This window comes from Primulina huaijiensis, chromosome 9 (assembly GCF_012295235.1).
Source record: "Primulina huaijiensis isolate GDHJ02 chromosome 9, ASM1229523v2, whole genome shotgun sequence".
Taxonomy (NCBI): Eukaryota; Viridiplantae; Streptophyta; class Magnoliopsida; order Lamiales; family Gesneriaceae; genus Primulina; species Primulina huaijiensis.
The window spans coordinates 18,105,079-18,130,867 of NC_133314.1; the positions used below are offsets into that span (position 1 = coordinate 18,105,079).

At 37.4% G+C, this 25,789-nt stretch overlaps 1 protein-coding gene across 2 annotated transcripts; it reads right to left on the minus strand.

The window, feature by feature from the left end:
* Positions 1–1,014: 1,014 nt before the first annotated feature.
* On the minus strand, positions 1,015–21,672 carry LOC140984217 (uncharacterized). 2 transcript variants are annotated; one of them, XM_073451473.1, is made up of 10 exons: positions 21,448–21,672; positions 21,187–21,341; positions 18,084–18,368; positions 17,697–17,826; positions 5,126–5,233; positions 4,903–5,005; positions 4,704–4,829; positions 3,641–3,834; positions 3,052–3,176; positions 1,015–1,381 (listed from the first exon to the last, which is right to left on the minus strand). In XM_073451473.1, exons 1-9 carry the CDS (start codon positions 21,498–21,500, stop codon positions 3,086–3,088), a joined length of 1,245 nt encoding a protein of 414 aa, XP_073307574.1. In that variant the 5' UTR covers positions 21,501–21,672; the 3' UTR covers positions 1,015–1,381; positions 3,052–3,085. The 2 variants fall into 2 exon arrangements, 1 of the variants encoding a protein (XP_073307574.1); XR_012176581.1 differs by lacking the exon at positions 3,641–3,834.
* Positions 21,673–25,789: the final 4,117 nt, after the last annotated feature.

Consider the following 25,789-nt stretch of genomic DNA (forward strand, 5'->3'; position numbering starts at 1 on the left):
GCTAATGGAACACCGAGATATCTAAAAGGGAGGGTACCAGGAGCAAAACCCGAGAGCTGAAGGATTTCATGTCTGATAATATCATCAATACTGGCCATATAAATACTTGATTTCAATGAATTGACCCTCAGACCCGCCATATCACCAAAAGCATCTAAACACTTCAAAAGCATAGAGACACTACGAACATCCACAATAACAACAAGTCATCCGCATAGGCAAAATGTGTGATATGGACATTACGACACCTCGGATGGAACCCAAACTCAGTTGAACGAGACATGCAATGCAAAGAACGGGACAAAACCTCAATACGAATAGTAAATAAGAAAGGAGACAACGGGTCACCTTGTCGAAGGTCGGCCGATGGCTTTATCGTTTTGTAGTTCCTTGCCTGCTGGCAAACCATGAAGAATAATGGTATAATTGAGGCGAAACTTGAGGGGGCAATATATATAAANTTTTACAATTTACGATGTGCCGAAACTCCATAATCATTTTTTACTAATTTTTTCCTACGAATCATTGTTCTGTATCACAACTTCGTATAATCATTTTTGTTGTACAGATCTTTCTACCAATTTTTTAAGATTTCTACATTATCGCAAACTTATTTACGTCTGATAAAAAAAATTAAAACAATAATGGTCATTGAATTGAATCTTCCCTGAGATAATAACACCCTCGACATCGCTTAAAGTCAATCCAATTTCCAAACTATAAATTTTTCATCGCGTGAGAATGCAATGGATGCTATCGAATTTCGATTGACAAACATCACTGGTAGGGTTTACAATAGTACTCGATTTCCTCGAGATTAAAATGGTATTCTAGGAAAACCATTAATTTGCATTTGGAATGGTAAATAAACCCCCTTGCCCTCACACTTGACATTATCCATAAATCAACTTTACCATTCTTTTAAAAAAATACAATTCAAACAAATTCAAGTTTCAATGCTATAAAAAAAAAAAAAAACCGCAAACAACAAACTCCCACAAGCTATACATCCAGTTTCAGCGAGATACAGTACGTGCAGTTCTTTCTGTAAACAACACGCTGTCAAAATGTCAAAATTCCACATGTTTAATGTGTTCATACAATTCTTGAGACGACGGTAATACATGAAAGACTCCTTCCCTTGAAGGATCAGACCTGCCTATAAAAATTTTAACAATTGATCTCACCATTCACTTCATATCAGACAAAACATAACCCAAAAATACTATCTATCATTTGTTCTTTCCTACGGTCTGTACTTTTGGTCTAGAGATTAGCTGTTTTCCAAGAGTAGCCCATACCTTAAGCTCAATCTTGTTTGTTCCATGCATCAAATTGAATACAAAATCAGCGTTTTAAGTTCACTGAAAGCTGGGTAACCCTGGGAGAGGGAAACAAGCAATTAAATAATAGGTTGTATCCATATTACATAAAAATTTAAAAAGCGTAAATTTTAGTATCAGTGGGAGGATTAGCAATATTCCAAAAACTTTAAAACAGATGATAAGTACTTCACTCTAAAGAAATTCAATTGTCCCAAAAAGACCGATCTTAGTCCATAACATCCTGATCGTTTGGGAATATCGAAAAAAGAGAGAGAGAGACACCACGTCACATAATTCAACCAGCAAATTCACTCTGTTTATTAGAGCCTATAATAACTTGTTTAATCCAGCCTCCCGCCCGAGTTTTTGATTAGACCTAACCAGCAATCTATGTTTATACCTTATTGGGCTGACAGGGTCCAATATAAAGAGTACAGTGACATCATGGAATAAGCTGTTAAAAGCATGATGCCAAAAATCACTTTAATCAAGAAGTCGGGCGAGAAGGTAGAGCTCCAGGAGAAGAAATAAGAAACTTTGCACAAGAAGATCCTTGGTAATTTCAGAATATTTAAACTTTTTCAAGTTCCACGATTGAGGGGATGCATCTCCAGTTAGTGTAAAGAGTCAATTGATTAAACTGATTCGATAGCTGGACTCAATCCTTTGTTAGTACAAGAAGCCTTAAAGGTAAACACATTTAATACCTTCTCACTTAGAGGTTGGTAATCCAGCCAAAAAAGAGCTTAATATTTTTTAGAGTCTAACATTTCTTGCGAGGATGCATGATCGATCAAGCTTGCTCGCAGACAAAGATTGTGGATGCAGGGGTGGAGGCAGTGTTGCCAGGACACAATCACGAGCGTGGGGAAAATTAGTTAATATTTCTCAAAAATAAGAAATGTTATATGTTCAAAAAATATTGGAGGTAATCTATCTTGAAAAAACTACAAGTGTTTGATGATTTATAAGCCATGAATTTGCTTCTTCAATGCACAGAATCCAAATATCCCCACAATCATTCGAAGGGGTTGACTTCTCCAAATCTTTTCTACTAATTGTACATATTGTGATTCTTTGATTTGATTTGTAATATCATTTTAAATTTTCTACGGATAATTCTGTCGATGTTTAAAATGAAATTTTGAGCTCTTATTTACACTGTAACCAACTTGTATGATCAATTACAGAAAACATAATATTATCTCAATTATATTATCGTACCATCTATGGTCTTTTTCTGTTTTTTTGGCAAAACTATCTAAATCAATTTAATGACCCTTGGAAATTTTTTTAGGCTTGCAAAAGTAATAGATAATAGCAATCTACACACGGAATCCCAAATTAGAGAGGACGTATGTCCACTTTTATAAGTGACTCGATAACTGTGCATATGCCATATGCAAGCATACAAGGAGTATACCCCCCAGCCATCTGATGTTTTTCACGGAGCACTTAGAAGGCCAACTAAACTCATACACTTGCAAGCCAAAAACCTTTTCTGGAAAAGTATCTACTAGCCTTCTCCAAAAAATTCAAGGGAGATAAAATTCAGACAATTTGTTTGGTACTGATTGGTCATCAAATTGTCACAATAGAACAATCTCTATACAATTATGACATACTTGTCATTGGGCTAGATAGTTTTCATCTTTTTTATCCATATTGAAAAACAATGCTTGAATAAATCTGTGTTTAACAAAATTAAAATAGAATAAGGACTTACCAATAAAATCTCAAAACAAGGTAATCAAAAGACTTCAAGAAGTTGATTTCCCCCGCACGACTAAATCATCAACAGAGTAATATTCAGCCATGAGCTGGTGCATATATGAAGGGTTGTGTCCACCACTGTGAAAAACAAGCATAAATGAGAAACATGTGGTAACGAAAACTTTACAAAGGGCGCGTGAATTTATAATGCATCAATTTCGCCACATTATAATTATGAAATCCATTCTTAAAGTGATTTTAGGCAATTATTTAATGGAGGTCTGTTGAACACTTGCCATACTCTATCTATTGCATCCAGAACAGTTGTGTTCACAGCCTTAGCAGACAATGGAATGCATGCTTTCCATGCCTCCAAGTATTAAAGAGAAAGTAAGTTAACTGTGTGGCCAAGTTCTGCCACTTTCACTTTCCTTTAAAAAAGAATATGTATGTCCTAATCTAAGCCATCAAAATCACCGTGTTTGCATAGTTTTAATTTTAATTACCACTAATTAGTTTCTTATTTCAATTGGCAACTCTTAGACTATTTAATTAATATGCTAGTTTCTCCTAGTACAGAATATCAAATAAGACGAACTTACATATCTGTTATAAATAAGCTAACAAGATTTGGTGGCACATAATCAAATGCAGGATTGACAACGTGAAGAAGAGGTGAACCAGTGCCACTCCCAAAATCCAAACAATCTGAAAATTCTCCAAAGTCCAGAAGCTCAGATGGAGACTTTAGCTCATTCAGTAGGACCTCTGGTTTATGAGGGTATAGAGGACACAGCTGTAGTCAATAAAAGAGTTATGATGAAGCATGTGCATTCTGAAATACTTGGCACCTTGTTTTGCACTTGGATAAAAGAATTCTTATAGATGGAACCCTTCAAGGTACTTCCTCACTTTTCATATACAATTGAAGACAATTGCTGCTTAATAATAATACAAATATTAATCAATATAAATATTATACTGCAATGTGTTAGAGGCGACGCCCCAAAAAACTTATCCCAAAACTTTTACACCTTAGCATTCCCATTGCTACAGTTGCTTCTATATTTTGAACTCGGTTGAATTTCATCAAGCAATAATACAAGATGTTTTCCTTGCTTCTATGTGAGTCAAGGCACTGAGAATAAATCCACTGTCGAATTGGCTGAAAGTATTGTGGGCCAGGAAATAAGGGCATCTTGCACATGCACAAACATTTCTAATTGTGCATATTGCAAATGCACAAACATTTCTAGCTGTGAACCCTTGCATGTAAAAGCAAAGAACAAAGTTTATTAACTAACATTAGGTAAGATGTTCCTAGTCACAAACAATCAATCACAAGTAACTCTTCTTGTTGCAAAATAGAAGTTGAAAACATGGATTGCAGAGACAGATTTCTAATACTCTCTATGATAAAGCCACAGCTCCACCTGAGATTATCATGAAAAGGCATTACAAATTCATAACAAATTACAACAAAAAGGAGGTCATGCTTCCGTTTGGATTACTCTATTTGCTAGTAATTTGGAAGCTTGAAGCCAGTTATGGATTGATTCTAAATGAGGAAGCTTCTCATGACATGTAAGATCAATAATTAAACTAAATTGAAATGAGTCCATACAAATAAGAGTATTCAGAAGATAGACCCTTGCAACACTATACCTTGTGAATCCCAGCAAGCACAACAAAAGGGATAGCATGCCTTTGAGCAGCTAGGGCCACCATATTCAACCCCACAGGAGCCATAACCCCACCATTGGCCATGACAGCATGTGCTCCAACTATAACCTGTATATGAAGAAACTTAAAGTAACAGCAGAATGAAGAAACTATAAAAACTCATGCTGCAACTGTAACACACCATGTTGACTCGAGAAATCATAGCAAAAACAGCAGAATCAGTAATAACTGTAGTTTGTAGCCCTCTTGTAGCCAGTTCTTTGGCAAGAGCATGACCCTGATATCTGAGATGAAAACAAATCCAAAGAAAATTGGCATTAGCAAAGGAAAAATCAATTGACTGACGGCCTAAAACCCAACGACTTTTAACAAGAGTCACAAGATGAAAGATATTCATATTCAACCTCGGCGCACCCTCTGCGACAAAAACACGGAATGACCTCTTTTTCTCTTTTGCAGCACATAGGAACTCCGTTACCGTCCTTGAACTTCCTAGAGTCATGATCACCTCACTGAAAATGATAAAAGCAAAAAGACATAAATGTTTGTTTAAATTAACTAATCATATCTGATATGATAAAAAGGAAAAACAAGAATCTTAGTAGCCAAAGCAAATGGGCAGTACAATTTGACATGAATTGCAACAACCATAATCTCCTGTAAAGACAAGGGAATAAGATTGGCTTTACACTCCTAGCTTCACCATTCCATATTTAATAGGAAATTGGAAACGAAATCATGGAGAGTAAGAAACATAAAGAGATTGAGAGGAAAACTAATTGTCACAATCCACCATTGGTAAGTAGTAGTAAGAGCTGGGATGCCACTGTTTCTCATTTAATAAATGTAGCGAGCTAATATCTGGATTTCCGTGGATTATGACGCCGACAATGGACAAAAGCATGAATGTCGGGCCCGAATGTAACCCTAGTTACTGCGAAACTTCTTTTGTTGAACAGACACAGAATAATATCCTGGATAATGGCGAAATTGCTGGTTCCCTGCAATCTGGTGAGGAAAAGAAACGGACTGCAGCCTCTAATGGTAAAGTTTCATATGCCAGCCTCTTCAGAGATAATCGTATCCCCGATGACAAATCGAAACTTGAATACATACCTCCTGAGGAAGGCAACCATTTTGATAAAATCGATACAATAGAACAAGCCTGGGGCTTCTGCTTGGTTGAGTTTGCAGGGTTTGCAATAGGATTAAGACCTAGTGCATATACACTCACGAATTATGTGAAAAGCTGGGAAAAATGTCAAATTTGAGAATAGAGGAACAGTTGGACCATATTCTTTTTTCCTACCGCATTGGAAAGGGATAAAATTCCCAATGGAGGCCCATATATGATTCTTTTCTTAAGATGCTGCCCAAGTGCTTCTTATTCAAAGCAGAGGATATGAACTTCATTCCCATCTGAGTAGGACTCCCATCTGATTGCGGACCAACAAAGTACTCAGCCGTGTGGCCTCGGTTATGGATAAGCCTCTCTTACCGATAAATTAACTCAAACGAAAGAACACACTACATATGTGCGTATGTTGAATGAAGTGCATAGTTATTTAGGACGCAAAGCACACTAAAACGCTAGGGTACCCTGGAGCCTGAGGCGTAAATGCGAAGTACACGCTTTATCGAAGTAAAGCGCATTTGACATAAATTTTAAAATTCAATATGTATAAAATGATTTATACTATAATATTACATAAATTTAATATTTTTCACAAAGATAGCAAACATTATAAATAAAAATTCATTAATAAATAATGTAGCGTAAATCATAACCAGGGAAAAACTTTAATCATCTAAAATTCATTAGTAAGTCATCAATTCATAGTATATTTAAAAAAAAAACTTCAAATATCTAAATCATCAAATTCATTTTCATCCTCCTCAACTATGTCATCATCATCATCATCTTCCAAAACTATTGTGAGTCATGAGTGTAGAATAAATTAAAGTAAATCATTAAATTCCTTCTCATCCTCCTCGACTATATCATATAAATCATCAAATTCTTTTTCGTATCTTCCTCAACTATATCATCATCATCATCATCAGCAGGGGAAGATGACAGAAAAAATTTGCATAGAGGACATTTAAACTTTATGATAAAAGTCTTGCATAAATTAGTGGCAATAGGGTTTTTTTAATCATTAAATAGCCCTGAGCTTTGCTAATTGGGCTTCAAAATTGGTTGGGTTCGAGTTAATTTTTATTTACTCACAAAATATCAGTCACTTCTTTAAAGCGCACACTTCTACGCCACTCGATGTCTCGCGCCTAGGCAAAGGCGCAAGCATTAAGTGCGCTTGTTTCAAGTGTTGCGATTGGTTATTACACTCGCCTAGGCGCAGCCAAGCGCACGCTTTTAATAATTATGTTGAAGTGGATGCCACAAAAACCCGAGTAAATCAGCTAAATATCTTGCTGCCTACATAGGAATATACAAAGCTGGAATTTATCTATGAATATGAGGCGAAGTATTGTGTGGATTGTAAGACACTGGGTCATTCTACTGGTGGTTCTAACGAAAAAAATAGTAGCACTGAATTGGGAGACTCAGACACCAGAATCACTGGAAATAGTATGAGATCCAGTAGCCATAAAAGGTGGGGAAACACTTATCATGGGGGAAGATCTCGGACTCACAAAACTCGTGATCATGATCCCCCTTCAGACAGAATCACTAAATCAAGAAGGAAAGCAGAATGCATGCACAGATATGAACCTGAGGATTTCAAGCATGGGGATTTTCATAAAGAACCAGCAACCGAAATTACTGAAGATGTGAACCATCAATCTGAACAGAGTGAGGGAATGGCTCCAAAAATTCTCAAGGGTGTGCAGAAAGTAGAGAATGCAGTGATGGAGGTACTACCTCACAAACAAAGACTCAAGATCCCTTGGACAACAATCTTATGAAAGTCCAAGTGAAACTGAATGGACAAGAGTTATCTACGGTAAGAAGAAAAGGGCAAAGGAAACACAGAAAGAGATAGCAAAAAGAAAGATTTTGAGGGACCGAGGCCCCACAATCTCCTCCGTTATTAGATGGAGGCTGTTTGCTGGTACATAAGAGACCTTAATAAGCCTCTTACACATAAATGTGTACAGGATGTTGTGTAAGCATGACTTGGACATATTCTGCCTAGTTGAGATTAAGATGAATTTGGCACGATTGAGAAGTTTTTAGGATTTTATTGCTCTGATTTTAAGCACATTAGTAACTGTCCGTCCGGTTAATGGTAAAGGTAGAACTCTTCTTTTATGGAATGACGATCGTGTAAATGTAGCGTTGGTGGATATGGATTTGCAATATATTCATGTTACAACGACGTGTCTTTCTTCTAAGACAGAGTATATGATTTCTTGTCTATGGGTTACACTCCATTACTTCCCGTAGACCTGTGGAATAATCTTCAATATCTATCATGTGGCTGATTATGGGTGACTTTAACAGCATCCCGTCTTTGCTGATAAATGTGGTGGTGGTGTTGTCAAGACCTCAGAAACTTGTGATTTTGCGATTGTATCTCACAACTGGAATTTCCGGACCTCAATTATGTGGGATGTTTATTTACTTGGGCTAATCTAATGTTCGTACAAAGATTATCGGTCAATGCTCACTGACTACAATCTAATCTGGATTCTTATGCTGAATTTTTTTTTTTTTTTTTGAGAAGAAACAATATTTTATTATAATAATATTAATGTTTACAACAGCGGATAAGCAATCCGCACTAAATTAAAGAGCCTACACTATTACACCATCAATTTCACGACCAAACATATTTCCAATCCCTGACTAAATCGGAAATACAATGATGCTTATACTCAGGCATTACTATCAACCATCTTGCTACCGTAAATTTGATTTTTTCCCACACTTGATCCGTCGAGTCGGATTTGTCTTCAAAAATTCTTTTGTTTCTCTCCAACCATATCGACCAAAATGTGCAATGGACAATCACCGACCAGAATCTCGAGTGTCGTCTCCCTGCTTGCCAACATGGTTTTAGTGAAAACATATCTTTTGCCTTATTCGGAAAAGTCCACAAAAAACCCAGTTCTTGTAACACTTTTAGCCAAATGCTATATGAAAATGAACAATGCAGTAACAAGTTATCTTGATTTTCCCCATTTTCCTTGCAAAGACAACACCAATTCGGGCTTAAAGCGCAACCAGGCCACCTTCTTTGCACAGATTCACAAGTCTGTAATTTCTCCAACGTCACTATCCACGATAAAACATGAACCTTCGTAGGTACAGGTACATCCCAGATATTGTGTACGAATGAGAAAGAGTCGAAGTTAGGACTTTCAAAGAAAGAATTATAGAAAGAGCTCACAGAAAACAAACCCGAGGAATCCCCCAACCACACTCTAAAGTCCCCAACCCCCCGCTGAATCCTAACTGATTCTAAGACCCCTAACAGACCAGCAAACTCACTTTCTTCTGTCTCACTAAAATTTCTTCTAAATCTAAAATCCCATCTGATACCAGAGTTATCGTTACTAACATCCTCCTCTAAAAAGTAAATGATCGGCTTGTTGGTGGCGGTAGAAAGAAGAAACAAAGACGGAAAACGCTCTTTAAACGAGACTCCCCCTACCCACTCATCCTCCCAAGAACGAATGATGTTACCCTCTCTGAACACTCCTCTAACCAACTGATGAAAAGCCGGGAAAGATCGAGAAATGCATTTCCAAGGACTTCTTAACGTCGATTTATCCGCCATCCCCAAATCCCATCCATTTTCATGATAACCATAAATACTGATGATAACCTTTTTCCATAGGGATTCTTTTTCCGTCGACCCTCTCCACCACCATTTTCCAAGTAATGCTTTGTTTCGTAAACGAATATTTCCCAGTCCCAAGCCTCCCCTATCCTTTGGTTTGCACACTTGCTCCCATCCTACTACATGACAATGATTTTCCCCATCGGCTCCATCCCACAGAAAATTCCTCATAATTTTTTCCATCTTGAGTGCAACTTGGTTAGGCACTCTGAATAAAGACATAAAATAAGATGGCATGGCACACAAAACTGCTTTGATCAGAGTAAGCCGACCCCCCCTCGAAAGAAAACACTTTTTCCAACTTGCCAGTTTTTTAACCATTTTGGAGAGCACCGGTTCCCAAAATTCCGTAGCCCTGGGGTTACCTCCCAAAGGAATCCCCAAATACTTAATCGGCCATTTTCCTCGTTTGCATCCAATTGCATCTGCCAACTCATCAATTTCATCATCTGATCTATTCAATCCCATCAGTTCACTTTTTTCCCAATTTACCCTTAATCCGGAGTGGTGGCCGAAGCTCTTGAGAATTTCCACGATAGCCAACAAATGTTCCTGTGATTTTGCAAAGAATAATGTATCATCTGCAAATTGAATGTGCGAAATTTGTACTTTTTGTCTACAAACGTCCAGACCTTGTACAATTTCATCTTTTTTTGCCTTGTCAATCATCCTTCCTAACCCATCTACTACCAAATTGAAAAGAAAAGGAGATAATGGATCTCCCTGTCTAAGCCCTCTTTCCCCTTTGATCTTTCCACGTGGTCTTCCGTTGATGAATATCGAGAAAGACACACTTGTCACGCACCCCATGATCCACCTCCTCCATCTCTCTCCGAATCCCTTTTTCCTTAACACATACTCCAAGAATTTCCAGTCGACATTATCATAAGCCTTTTCCAAATCAACCTTAAACACCCACCCCTCTTTCTTATTTTTCCGATACACCTCCACAACCTCATTTGCAATTAGACAGCAGTCCAATATCTGTCTTCCCTTAATAAAGGCACTTTGGTTCTCTGCAATTGTGAAGCTAATGACTTTCTTCAGTCTACTTGCCAATACCTTCGCTAAAATCTTATATAGGCTCGTAATCAAACTAATAGGTCTGAAATCCTTGATCCTGATTACATCTTTTTTCTTCGGGATGAGGCAAATGTAAGTTTCGTTAGTAATACCGTTAACAATCCCGGTCTCGAAAAATTCAGCGAAGACTTTCATTACATCCTCTTTCACCGTATCCCAATTCTGTTGGAAGAAGGCCATTGTGAAACCGTCTGGACCTGGTGCTTTGGAGCCATCGCTTTCAAACACTGCTTCCTTGACCTCTTCCTCCACAAATGGCACCTCCAACCCCTCTGCTTGAATTGTCTCTATTTCACTCCATTCCAATCCCCTAAGAACCCCCACTTCCCCGTCTATCTCCCTTTCCACCCCACGCGATTTCCTATACAAGTTCCCGTAGAATCTTATGATTTCCTTTTCGATTAGTGTATCTTCCTTGATAACAGACCCATCCTCCAATTCCACTTTGTCTATCATTGCTTTATTCATTCTGTTAGTCAGCAGATTGTTGAAAAATTTCGAGTTTTGATCCCCTTCCTTCATCCATTTTATTTTTGCTCGTTGACTATCAATTTGAGCTTTTCGGATTATCATGTTTTCCAATTCCCATCTTAACTTCTTCCTCTCCTCTTTTAAAATTTCAGTCCACGATCCATTTCTCTCTAGCTCGTCCAATTGCATAACCTTGAGACTTAACTCTTTAATTCTGTTGCCCACATGTCCCCATTCCTCTCTGTTCCAATTTAAAACGTCCTCTTTGATCCTTTTCAGTTTTTTCATAAATTTGTAACCTTCCCACCCACTAGTATTTCCATTATTCCACCATGTCTGAACCAAGTCTTTGAATTTATGATGAGAAAGCCAGACATTCTCGAATCTGAACGGAGCCGGGCCCCACCTCAAATTAGCCGTGTCAAATATCACTGGGCAGTGATCCGAAGTAATCTTGGGTAGAACCGTCTGTCTGAATGTTGGAAATATTTCACTCCAACCTCTTGTGATGAGGAATCTGTCTAGACGACAACAGATCGGTTGAAGCCTAAGATTAGACCAAGTAAATTTTGCATTAAGAAGCGGTGGATCAATAAGGAGTAACTCATCGATTAAGCAGTCAAAACATGTCATACTCGTGGTGAGAGATAGGCTATTCAACTTTTCCCCAGTGTTTCTGACCACATTAAAATCCCCTCCCAAACACCACCTATCTCCACAAATTGAGTGCAATCCAGCTATTTCATCCCAAAAAAATTCCTTGTCTCTTGGCTTGACCGGTCCATAAATGGCTGAGAACCACCAGCTAAATTCTTCTTGCCACCGTATCTCAATTGACACTGAGAACTCTCCTATCAAATTATTAACCACTTCCACAACTCTAGGATCCCACATTACCACAATACCCCCCGCACTTCCCACCGACGGCAAGTAAACCCATTCAACAAATCTCGATTTCCACACACTAGCAATAAAGCTTCTATCTATCCTTTCTCTCTTTGTTTCCAACAGTACCACAATATCTGGATTTTCGTGACGTATGACTTTGCGAACAAGTGCTCTCCTTCTAGCCGCCCCTCCTCCTCTAATATTCCAAGAGAAGATTTTCATAAAGACACATTTACTCCCTTCGAGGTTGAGCCTCTCTCGTAGCTGATCCCCCACTTCAGTCTGTATAGCTCTCTGGTTAACATGTGATTAGATTTCTTCACCCCTTCCCCCGAATCTCCATCTGTAATATCTTCCTCCCTGCTTCCTTTCTTGGTAACTGTTTTTTCCATGTCAGCTCTGTCGAAATTTCCTTTCTCGATTCCCGGCTTTTCATCTACCCTCACCATCCCTCCCCCTAACAACCCACTGGACAAACCCAAAACTGAAAACGAGGCTGGAAGAATAGAATGAAGGGTGAAGGAATGATTTAGAAATGAAGAGTTTATACCTGATAGTACCTGACCCACAGCAGCTTTCTTGTTTACCGTTTTAGGTGGCGCGGGAGAAATAATTGATCCTTGTGGAGATGAGAACAACCTCGCCAATGAGTCAACAGCTTCCTCCATAACAGCAGTACCTTCAGATTGAATTGAATTCTGATACTCGGATTCGCCTGATTCTGAATCTACCTCCAATGGGTCTTCAAGGGAATCCTCAAAGTCGAGGTCTTCATTGACATCCAACTCGCAGGTCCCCTTCTTTGTACCTGTGTATCCCAACTTAATACATTCATCAATGCCATCTTCAGCCTCTGTTTCGGCATCCACTCTCTTTGTCCTTCTCTGATAAGTATTCCGGAGCGTTGGCATTAAATTCTTATTGCTTAAGACATCCTCCCCCTTGTCCTGGCCTGTAGTCTCCCTGTCTGCCATAGAATTGATTGGAGAGTTGCCGAAAGTAGCAATGTCTTTAGGGACAATTCTCTCTAGGATCTTATTCACCTTTCCCCCATACTTTGTTGAATTTCCACTCAAGGTAGTTGCAATCTTATTTTCCTCCCCCATATTTGTCGATCCCTGCCCTTCTTTCTGTCTTCCCATACTGGTTCCCGATCCGTTTTCTTTCTGCACAGCCTCATTTTCATTTACATGCTCTGATCTAGCTTCTGTGTAGATACCACCTTTACTGTTCCCGCTTTGGTAGATCCCATTTTGTTGCGCTTTCCTGTTGATGTGCGTGTTGCCCCATCCTGCCATAGTCCTCTTGCCATTCACCACCACTTGCGCATAAGTTCGTTTTTCATATCTATCGTAGGCCGAAAGATCAAAGGTTTCAACCCGGATAGTTATCTCTCTAAACTCTCCTTCCAGCGGTATCTTCAGTCTGCTATGAATGAATCCTCCTTCAATACCCTTGACCTTAATTTTAGCGGCTCCAAGATCTCTGAATAGTAAGGTATCAGCATTAATTTCCATCAATCCCCCACAAATGTCACCGATGATTTTAAAATTTGCCGGTGTCCATAATTTCCAAGATAACCCGTAAATGCTGATCCAACTATTGCAGCATTTTTCTACAATATCCGCCTTATTAATGTCATCTCTCCATGCCTCGAATTCCAAGGATATCCCATTATCGAAGAACCCTCTTTTCAGTTTTAGATATGACGTTAATTCTCCGGCATTTCTAGGCCACCACACCGCCTTATTCGCTTGGAACGGAAAGAGTTCAACCTTTCCTTTTGTGTCTTCCCCAAGGGCATCTTGTATTTTTTCCCATGAGATGTTTACTCTTCTTTTTGTGACAATGAGTGCTTCCTCCCATGGCTTTCTCGGGTATTGTCTATCACTGCCTTCCGGAAATTTTCCCTTACCTTGACGTTGATTCCTCTGTGACATCCTATCATCCTGCTCGTGGCTAATGGTCTTCATGTGATACGAACCTTTATTTACTTGATTAATATCCGGTTGCTGATACCCAGGCAACAATTTTTCCAATGCAGTTGATATATTTCTCCATCCCGCTAACATGTTTCCGCTTGGCACGATGGTGGTTAATTTCCTTCCTTGTTGATTAAATTTTGACAGCTCCAGAAATCTTCCGCGCTTGTTGCTAAAATGTTGTATCGTGAATACCGCATTCCTGCCTCGGAATCTATGGAAACCTGTTCACGACATTGGTGCAAGTATAGCTTCTGTGAATCTGAAACTTATCCAACGGGCTTCCTCTCGTTCAAAGTCCATCATATAGCACGAGTTCCTGGTTCTTTCAGCCCACCAAATCGACCTCCCTCCATTACCCATTCGCAGCGTGAATAGCTTATGTTCAATCTTAATAACTTCTTCTCGCAACCCTGTCCTGTTAACCACTGGTGCCTTCCTAAAATTTGTGCGATTTCTATCGATTTGAGCCATTTTGACTAAACAGCAAGAATCCAAGAGTATTCCGATGAACCACAGTTAAGAACGCAGCTATCCGTTTAACAATAGTGAATGTTTGACCGAATCACAAAGATCTGGTAATGTCGTTACTGAAGTTATCTTGTCTTGCTAAGATAAAAGGTGGAGAAGCTGGCAAACAAAAGATTCGAGCAAAGCCATAGTATTGTCGAACAAAGTCGGAAATCCGGAAAAAACCAATATACTACGATATAAAGGACCTTCGGAGGCCGGCTGCAGTCGCCGGTGACTAAGAAGATTACGAGCGGCTGAACACAGGGACTGACGTTATTGAGTCGTCGTGGAGGAGTCCCGAACGAAACGAGTGGAAAGATAGGGAGAGAACATTTTCAGATTTTCTCTCTCTAGAATTCAAATTTTTTCAAAATTCTCTTATGCTGAATTTTTAGTTCCTGGATGCGTTTTGGATCGCTCAATGGGTATTGTCTCAACTCTAGCTCCCAAAAAGAAGTTCGTCAGACCTTTCAAAATTTTCAACATGTGGAGCTTGCATGACAAGTTTGACAGATTAGTGATGAATAATTAGAGGTTTTATGGATATGGAACGGCCCAGTATATACTCAAGCAGCATTAACCAGTGTAAGATGCCTTTGAATTAGCTCAACTTAACTCAATTTAGGCATATTTCGGCCAGGGCAAGTAGAGCTAAGGCGAAACTTGAATCCCTCCTATTGATTCACTTGAATGGAGGGGTGGTTTATAACATTTTGAAGAGTGTACTTTGAAAGGGGACTTGCAGAAAGCATATGATACTATACATTTGGACTATATTAGAGAGGCGGTGACTTGGTTGCAATTTCCGGGGAAATTTATTGATTGGGTTATGTAATGTGTCACCACCACATCTTTCTCAATTTCCATTAATGGGCAGCTTCATGGTTTTTTTCAAGGAGTAAGAGGTCTCTGACAAAGTGGCCCCTCGTCTCCATTTTTGTTTGTTGTTTTCTAGGAGGGATTAACGAGGAAACTTAACTCTCTTGGTAGAGAGCCGAGTTACAGACACCATCCCAAATGTGCTTGTTTAAATATAACACATTTGGCCTACGATGGTGATCTATTACTTTTTTCAATAGGAGATGCAGATAGTTTCCAGACAATTATGTTGTGTTTGGATGAATTTGTGCGTACTGCTGGGTTGAGAGCCAATTTACTCAAATCGAACATTTATTTAGTAGGTGTTGATACATTGGTTAGAGAAGCATATTACAAGGTTACAGGTAGGGGTCTTCCCTTTCAGATATCTGGGAATTCCCTTATCCACGGGAAAGTTTCGTGTTGCCGATTATAGTGTTTTAGTGAACAGTATATCAGAGCATATATTGAAGCATGGCCAAGGAAAACTCGGTCTTACCCCGGCAAACTTTAATTTGTCATTCAAGGGATAGAATGTTTCTGGCTTCATATTATCCCCGTTCCTTTTGGTATCATTGACAAAACTTACTCGTTGTGTAGGAAATTCTTTTGAACAAATAATCGTCCTTCGATTGCTTGGTCCATATTTTGTGTATCTAAAGAGAGTGGTGGAACGGGACTACGAGATTTAAAGTCGTGGAATAATACTCCACTTGCCAAGACTTTATGTAATATCCACAAAAAGAAAGATACCTTGTGGATCATATGGATTAATCAAGTTTTTCTTCAAGGGAGAAGTATATGGGACCGAGGAATACATAAGAATGACTCGTGTCTTGTTAAGAAGATCATTTCAATCCGGGATGAGATCCTGGTACATGGCTAGGTGGATGACTCTATAGCAATGTTGAGTGGTTGGTTTGAGGCAAAGAATGATATGTACAAAGCGTACAGTTTCCTTGCCCCAAATTATGGAAATGACCTTGGATGCCATTTGGTGTTGGAAGAATTGACTCATTTCTAAACACAAATTCTATGAATGGTTGTTTACAAATCGATAGTTTCTGACTAGAGATAGACAGCCTTATGTTGAGGAGAAGAAATGTATTATCAGTGGTAATTTTAATAAAAGTTTCGATCATTTGTTTTTCCTCTACCACTTCTTGAATTCATTTTGGAATGAAGTTCGTGAATTGCTACGAATGAAGAAAATCATGGGCTCTCATCAAGCATACCTAAGGCTAGGCATGTCAAAATGTGATCCGACCCGGTTTGACCAGAAAATATCAAGTTTGGGTCAGGGGTTTTCGGGTTTGGGTTGGACCCGATATCTGACCAGAAAAAGTAATCGGGTTCAGGTCAACTCGAATTTTAAGTTTTTTTAAAACAAATACAATTTATAAATACTATCTGCATTTGTATATATTTTATGTTAGAAAAAAAAAATTATCGTATATTTATAGGCTATAGCAAATGTTTTCATCATTTAATATCTGTTTTGTACATTTTTTATTTTTTAAAACAATTGTTTATTTTATTTAGTAATTATATTTTAAATTTTCTACAGTTAGAATTTAAAATTTAAATCATATTTTAATTTTTCATTTAATTATTTTAAAAAAAATCAAAATCGGGTTGAGTCGGATTGATTGGGTTGAGTCAAGTTAGTCGGGTTCATGTTGGGAGTTTTCGAGTTTGGGTCCGGTTTGGGTTGAGTATTTTTTTAATATTATCGTGTGTCAAACCGTTCCGAACCAACCCGACCCACCCAAATTGACACCACTACTTAAGGCTTTCACAGGGATTTATCGAGGGACTTCCTCCTTGACAAAGATACGGTCCATGGCTATGGCAGTTGTCATCTTTCACATTAGAAGTGCAAGAAATCTTTTGGTTCAAAGGATTTAATATCCTTGTAGATCTCATGGGCATGCCAAGAGTATTTGTACCCATATTTTTTACCTTAATGATATGACATTTTCAGGTAAAAAAAATTCAACCATCTTATCTAATGACCATATATCCGTTAGATCACTAAGAAAATGACTTTTTGTCCTTAATGCTTAATAAAACACTACCAGTGAAGAAATCAAAACCGGTTTGCCATGGTAAGTCATACACGTGAATCACTTTCTATAGAGTGTAGGTAGAGAGCACTGTGAAGTAAGTATGACATATGGAAGCTACCTCTTCAAAATTTATTTCACACGACTTATGTAGACGTTTCATTTATGGAAATGCTATGGGACCATAAGGCATCATAAACCATATACAATTGAACAGATAATTCTGCAGAAGTCCTTGACAATTGAAAAAATAAGAAAGTACAAAGTGATATAAACTGCTCCATCAAAATGATTCAAGGAACATACTTTTGATGTATATGTTCCACTGCTTGTTCAGCAATCTGTTCGTGGCAAGTAGAAATTTCTTGAATGAGTTCATTAACTGCCTCAATGACATTATGCTTGAGTTTCCGAGTCATTGAACTTTTATCAGCAGCTGAAAGAAAGAGGACAATACAGATCAACTCTGACAACAATGGCATTTGATGCATAAATTATACTGCTGCCATTCATCTTATGCCCAATAGAAAGATGAGAATTCCTTTCAGAACCATTATAAACACATTTTAAAGGAAAATTTGATGGCCAAATCCTAATATCACAATTAGATTTCTCATTAACCGCATTGTATCATAGCAGTATCAAGGACCTAGGTAATGAAAGACCATATAATATGAGAGGACAAAAATATACATTTGCTTTTTCCTTCAGAATCACCGCCAGAAGAAGATGTATGAGGCACAGCAATTGTGTTGGGCACATCCTCGAGCAGAGTCTGCAGTGAAGGTGGCCTTAGAGCGCTTCTTGCAGCGGCAGCTACCATGGTAGCTGAAAGAGCTGGATAATCATCATGCGCATCATCTTCATCATCACTTTCAGCTGACAAACTTAACCCGCCAACAGCAGCAGTAGTTAGAGAGAGATTTTCCTCACGTATAATATGTAGAACACGTCGTACAACATTGCCAACAGCTAACTCTGAAATCAGGATAATCCAGAACCATCAAGATCTAGAACACAAAACAATTAGGTAAAAGAAACTTGCTTGAAATGCAAAAATATATACAACTTTCAAGTAATTCACAAACAAGAAATGGTTTCCTTTCCGATCTTTGATAAACAAGTTTGCATGAAAGGTTTTTCAAGATTGTTTGAGTTGTAAAATCTTTGTTCATCTAATATCTGTATTGAAAACCCTTCGTAATGGTTACAGTCCAAATATGTTGCAGTTACATGATAAAGAACCCTTCATTGGTATTTAGACAGCAATACTAATAAACAAAAATTAGAACCAACTCATTGAATTTGTATGTGACTGAAACAATTAAATCAATAACATTGCAAGAGGTTTGCATCAAGAAACTACTTGTGCCTTGTTGTTACTACTCCATCCTAGAGTAATTAATCCACCAAAAATGTAATATAAAAACGACTTAGCCTTCCCTCCAACCTCCACAGTACAGGCCCTCACTGTAATGACTTGAATCCTTATTTGAATTAAGTACTAATTTAGACATGATTAAAAAGTTATTAATTAAGTATTAGTAAGGAATTGAATAATTGAGGATCAACATGTTGGGATTCACCGAATTTCAAATGGACCACCTAATCTAATTCATATTATATTATCCCGAGAAATCCAACTAAACGAATAAGATTATGACGCGTGGCAGATAAGATTGAGTTTGGATCTTCTGAAGTAGTCCAGATGCAACCTATAAATGGAAGATGATTTTATTTGTTTCCTACACCGCTTCCTCTCATCTTCTCTCTCGAGTTTTTGCCATATACCTTAGGTTTTCTAGCAAGTTTCTTGTGTAGTTTAATGTCGGGAATCTTCGGAGTTAGAGTCGACTCGAGGAGGGTCGGTGATCCGAGACACGCAGATCGAGACGTCATAAACGGGTTGACGACGGACGCAGATATAATCCTAAAGTCTTGAAATAGTGATTTAAAGATCATTAGAAATAATTTTTAAGCATATTTAGTGATTTTGGATCTGACATGATAGTGATTTCAATATATTTGTATTGTCTAGGTTCAGACAAGTAAACTTTCTGTCACATTGTTTTAGTAAGGTATGTGATGTACTGATTGAGATATTCAAGTGCAGTATACACACTCATATGATGCTTATTTATCTGTTGCATTATACATTTTTACTGCTTTGACACATTATGCATACATATCACGTTAAGTCTGATATCTTTTGAGATATACCTTGTTTGTTGGGACAGCCAAACCCTGTTCTGTATTGTGGAATGTGGACGGTTGGGTATCGAGAGCTACAGTGTCCGACGGGACCCACAGGATCTGATGGCCCTGGACATTGTAGATTGACGTCTAGATGATGAGTGTGGGAACCAAAACATGCCTATGACATATCAGATACTACACACTCAGGCGTCTCTAGATTGAGCATGAGATTCTTGACTTGATCTTTGATATCCGAGCATATTGCATTTCACATGAATCATATCAGTTTGTATACTCGTACATTCTCGTATTGGGCGATTTTTGCTCATGTCCTTGTTTTCATCTTGGACACCCCATTCCACGGAACAGGTCTTAGGTTGGACGGTTCGGGCTGCCAGAGCAGTAGCTAAAGCAGTTGAGTTTTCAGTGGTAATCTAGTGGAGGTTTTATTTGGTTTCTCGTATTCTCGTGCAGGATTATGATTTCGATATGGTTATATTAACATTTAAAACTGAGATTATTGTTTTATTTCCTTGTGGGTTGTTAGATGATTATATTATTTGGTTTTCGCATTTAATTGTTGTTATTAAGTTTTGATCAGATGTAAGGAGACAGAAGCAATCACGGAAGTGCGGGGCATGGCCGTTTTGGCGACGATGAGACAAGCCAAGAACATCGTCGTAGAAATCGAGATGGAAGGCGTCACCAAGACCATGATAAAAGAGACATAGGAACCATGTCAACATTACGAATTTCATGAAGATTGGACCTCCACCATTGACAAGGGATGAAAATGTTGATTTTGCTGAAACTTGGGTCGATATCATGGAGCAGTATTTTCGAGTGTTGCACTGTGACGAGGAAGTGAATGGGCAGATTCGTTCGGAAATTAGAACATTTCCGTCAGGATTTCATCAATCATCACTTTCCGCCAGCTCTTCGTTAGGTGAAGGAGATGGAACTGTTGACCATTAAGCAAGGAGATTCAGCATTGAGGATTACGAAAAGCGTTTTACAGATCATTTCTGTATGCTCCTCACATCAGTGAGAATTCTGCAACAAAATATTCTCATTCTCTGAATGGTTTGAATCAGGAGATTTTTTATCGAGTTTCTGTCTAAGACAATCCGACTTCGTACGAAGGATTAGTGAATCATTGTCGTCAATCCGAAATCAGTATTGCTATGAGAAAGGCTATGCAAGCTATCAAGAGTTCTAATTCGTTGGGACCGAGGGGTCAGTCTTTCAAAAAGTCTTGTATCTTCTTCTTCCGGTTCTGGAGGAGTGCACTGTTTTGATAAGAAAAAGTTGTGATATGGCCATTGCGGTGGCAACCACCAGACGGAGAAATGTAGAAGAGTCACTGGTATTTGTTTCAATTGAGGTGGTTTTGGTCATATGAAGAGGGATTGTCCTAATTTGGAGGATTTGAACATCATAATTACAGACATGAGCATCATTTAACAAATAGAACTAATAAAAATATATATATATTAACCACAAACACCATATCCAATAAAATCAGGAAGCAATATATGGTCAGGAAATATTCCAGTGTTGGAAAGAAAAGATTGAACGATGCTGAGTCGTTTTTACATACCTACAGGATTGGCAGTAACAAGTTCCTCTCCGACCGATTTCACAGCCTCAATGAGAGCCCCAGACTCGTTACGTTGCGGCAGTCTCTGCTGTGATATGAATGAACGGAGCAATTCCGCAGTTAATTTTGCACATGCCTTGGAACCTTCAACTTTGCTGCAGTAAATCGTAACACACACACACACACACACACAAAAAACAAGCAAATGACATCAGATGAAATCAAATAGCCGACAACTTCACCGAGGGGACAAATACTTACCGTTTCTTGACCTTGACAACGAATTCATTCACGAGCGAATGAACGTCGGGCATCGTTTCCTGTTGGAAAAGAGCCGGAATTGAAACCAGTTTTCCTGATTAATGAATCGAAAGATAGATAGCTCACTGAGTTAGGGTTTATGATAGTGCAAACTATTGTTCATCTCAAAAAGACTCAAATAAATATTCCGAAAGTTAAAAATTAATAATGTACGAAGAATTTGTGCTCTGTAATATTTTCAGTTAAATATATATAACAACTAACAAGAACAAGGCCTATGATAGTACACTAATCAGTGATGTTTGACACGAGTTGCAATAATCTTTTTATAATTAATTTGATTTTTATTTTATAATTGTAAAATTTTGTTAAAAAATAAACCATAATTTTGAAATTTTGAATGAGAGTTATATCATAATTTTAAAAAAAATAGTGCAAGATAAAATTGTAATTTTGAAATAATGAATTAAAAAAATGAGTCTCTTATAAGACGGTCTCACATATCTTTATATGTGATACAAGTTAATTATTTTCATATTTACAATAATAAGTAATATTTTTTGTATAAAAAATAATATTTTTTCATTTGTGACTTAAATAAGATATTTTTTCATGATATCTTTGGTGTATTCAGCTTAGGTTTGTTGTGACTTTATATCAAAATTCGAACCAAATCATATTATATCGGTTTCATAAAATGTCGAACTAAACCAAATCTTAAATTTTTTATAACCAAAACAAATCAAACTAAACCAATAATTTTATTTTGGGCAAAAACTTGTGTGAGACGGTCTCACGGGTCGTATTTTGTGATACATAAATCTTATTTGGGTCATCCATGAAAAAAATATTACTTTTTATGCTAAGAGTATTACTTTTTATTATTAATATCGGTAGGGTTGACCCGTCTCACAGATAAAGATTCGTGAGACCGTCTCACAAGAGATCTACTCTTCATTTTGATTATGTTTGGTCTGGTTTAGATGATTCAATTTAAATTTTGAGTTTCATAGTGAATTAATAGATGAAATATTGCGATTCAAATAAATTAGTAAATGACAATTAATAGAAGTTGAGTGGGCATTGTATTTAATTATGATATCAAATTTTTCTAACTTATAAAAAAACATAAGATTTAGGGATGTGTTTATGTTTATTTGGCCTAAGATCTACAATCAATATATTTTCAATGTAATCATATTGTTATAATGCTCACTAATAAATAATAATAGGATTGAAACTAAAATCAACCAATATATTTCTATGTCCAAGAAAAACCACACAAAATGGACAAAAATTATTGCATAATTTTTTGTAATAGTGTAATTTGTTTGGATTGGTTCGGTTAGATTTATTTTCATTCAAAACTTGAATCAAACCACGGTTTGGATGATTTTAAAATAATTAAAAACACGATTGACTGAAAATCGATGAAAACCATGAAATTTGATTTAGTTTAATACCCCAAACATATCTCCTGGATTTTATATTGGGAAATAAAAATATTTAACCATTTTTGGTAAAAAGATTAATAGAATAATGTAGGGCTGCGATCTAGCGGTTTTTTTTTTTAATGAGAAATTCAAATTCAATTCCATATTAGGTCGGAAAAATTTTTTTCCTTCAAAATCGGTTTTACATGTAGAATGAGATTTGATATGGTTTTCGGCGATTTTAGGTGAATATTCAAATAGAATGCAAAAATATTACAACATAAATTCAAATTGATTTAAAAACCATTTAAGAAATAATAACAAATTCAATAAGATATTTAAAAGATAATTAATTTTCATAGACAAATTCAATAAGCATTTAAAACGTAAATTAAAAATATGTTAAAAATCTGGAAAGGCAGGACAGTTCATGTGATTTTTTTTTAATTTTAATCGCAATTTTAAAAAAAAAAAATAAAGAGAAAATGGTGCATGAAATTATGTTTGGTCAGTTCGAACAATTATTTTAAAATTTTGATCACTCCTAGAATAATGGATTGGGTCAGATCGTCAATTGATACAGCAGTAATGTCCCGCGAGTCCTGGCCAAGATAAGAAGTGATCTGGAAGCATAGTCAGACCCGAGGAAATGGCAAGGAGGTGTCCGGTCTACATAAGGTATGGGCTAAAGACCCGAGGACTCGAGGAGACAATGAAGAGGTGCCGATCTACCCAAGATAGGGGCCGAGGACCAGAGGAGACTGTATGTAACGTAAGCTAAGGTGATGGGCTCCGAGGACCCGAGGCTAGGATGCTCGAGGCCTCGAGCCAGGGACAAGTTGGATTGGTTGTGCGAACCTAAGTGATGTGAGAGTATCTGGGGTCTCGGTCCAAGTATTCGATGAGAGGGTGATCAAGGGCTAAGGTATTATGTGGAATAGTTGGAAGACTCGAGGCCTGTGTGATGAGGACTGTGTTCAAAGAGATAAAGGTGGGGAGAAAATGGATTGATATCAAATCGGATTCACTAATTCTTTATCATGATATATCCATATCTTTGGATAAAGAAAGAATATTGAATTGGGATAGATACATATTTAAATTGGAAGCAAATCTTCTTATATGTGGATATATGCTAGGGTTTGCTTATAAATATAAAAATATGTACCATCTTTTGTTCATGGACAATATACTGCAATTGATTGCATTCTATAAAGTTTTCTCTCTTTCCATGAGCCTTATAATGATTTGAGCGTCATAGTGATCATGTCGGAAAACTCTTATGGCGCTCATCAAGAGTTGTTCTATGTGTGCAGGTGACCAGCTTAAGTCTCCGGCCGCATCTTGGGGAGAAAATTTCTTCGGAAATTTCCATGTTTACCGCAAATTTTCCAGGTGATATCATTGGCACTGTACGTGGGAACCAAATCTAAATCATAGATATGGTGAGAATAACAAACTCAAAGAATAATGGAGAAGATGAGACATCAGATGCTCGAATGAGACATGTGTGAGGGGGCCAAAAGGTGAGGGTTCTAATGTTTCATCAACTCACCCAAATGATCATGGTCGTAGTCCAGCAGGCGATGAAGGATGTTATGTCCCAGTCAGAAGAAGCATTGTCAAGTAGGGAGGAAGAGGAGAAAAACATGCGGAGTATGAGGGAGAAGAGAAATAATAGAACCAAGATCGGGAGGTCGAGTCCCATACAATGGTGGTTGAACTTTTTCTCTAAAAATTATGGGGTGGCCGAAAACTTTAAGGAGAGAGAGAGGAATTTTTGTGGACAAAAATTTGATTGTAGAAGTTATGTTACTTCATATAAACCTTAATGAACTTTTTATAGATTTTAAATCATGATCAAATCAGGAGTCCACTTGGATCAAGATCATACTATAATTCCATTATTCAAATCTCTCATGTATGTATTTTCTACTATTGAAAATACCATATATAAATAAATTATTATCAATTTTTGATAATACAATATACACACACACACACACACACACACACACGTACATGATCCCCTAGGTATCGCTGATAATGACTGAAAGAACATTAAGTTATGGTTAGCGTACAATATACTCCCTTCAACTCATATATACTGAACGAATATGCAACCATTGGTATATCGAGAGTTGCAAATAAATTTGATAACGATGTGATATATCTTTGAGTAATAACAGCGACATGGTATGTGCAACTGAGGAAACACATTTCCAAAACGTGCATGTCTTACTCTCGCAAGAGATTCCTTATATTATAAATTCACTATATCATATTGGATATTTATACCCGCTCCGACTACAATGCATTAACTTTTATGTATTTTGAAACTACATCCAACCTAGCCACCTGATGACCTTCAATCGAGTCGGTAAGCATATCAAAGTACATGCTAGTACGTATAGTCTCCACATTGTCCGAGGTCAAAGTACTAATGGTTTAGAACTAGGGCAGTAAATGAATCGAATCGAATCGAATTTTAAGAAATTTTCAGTATTCGAGCTCGAGCTCGAATCCGAATAAACATATTCGAAGCTCGATTCGAAACTCGAACTTTTATTATTTTTTATTCGAACTCGATTCGAACCGAGGCTCGAGTTTGAATTTGATTCGAACTTTTCGAATACTAAATCGAATAATTCGAATCACTATATATATATATATACTTAATAATATTTTATTTATTTTTTAAATATAACAATATAATTTTAGCTCGAATTCGATTCGAAAAATATTCGAACATGTTCGAGTTCGGCTCGAATTCGATAATTTCGAATTCGAACCAAATATTATTCGAACCGGCTCGAAAAGTTTGTGAACGTGTTCGGTTCGTTTACACCCCTAGTTTTGTATAATATAGACAATCGGCAAATCCGAGACGTTGTAAAGTGAACTTGCCA

Coding starts and splice junctions, on each gene's coding strand:
- LOC140984217 (XM_073451473.1), bottom strand. CDS start 21,500: ATGCCCGACGTTCATTCGCTCGTGAATGAATTCGTTGTCAAGGTCAAG. Junction 21,342..21,447: donor GTTGTCAAGGTCAAGAAACG/GTAAGTATTTGT, acceptor GATTTACTGCAG/CAAAGTTGAAGGTTCCAAGG. Junction 5,234..17,696: donor GTGGAACATATACATCAAAA/GTATGTTCCTTG, acceptor TATCATTTTCAG/TGAGGTGATCATGACTCTAG.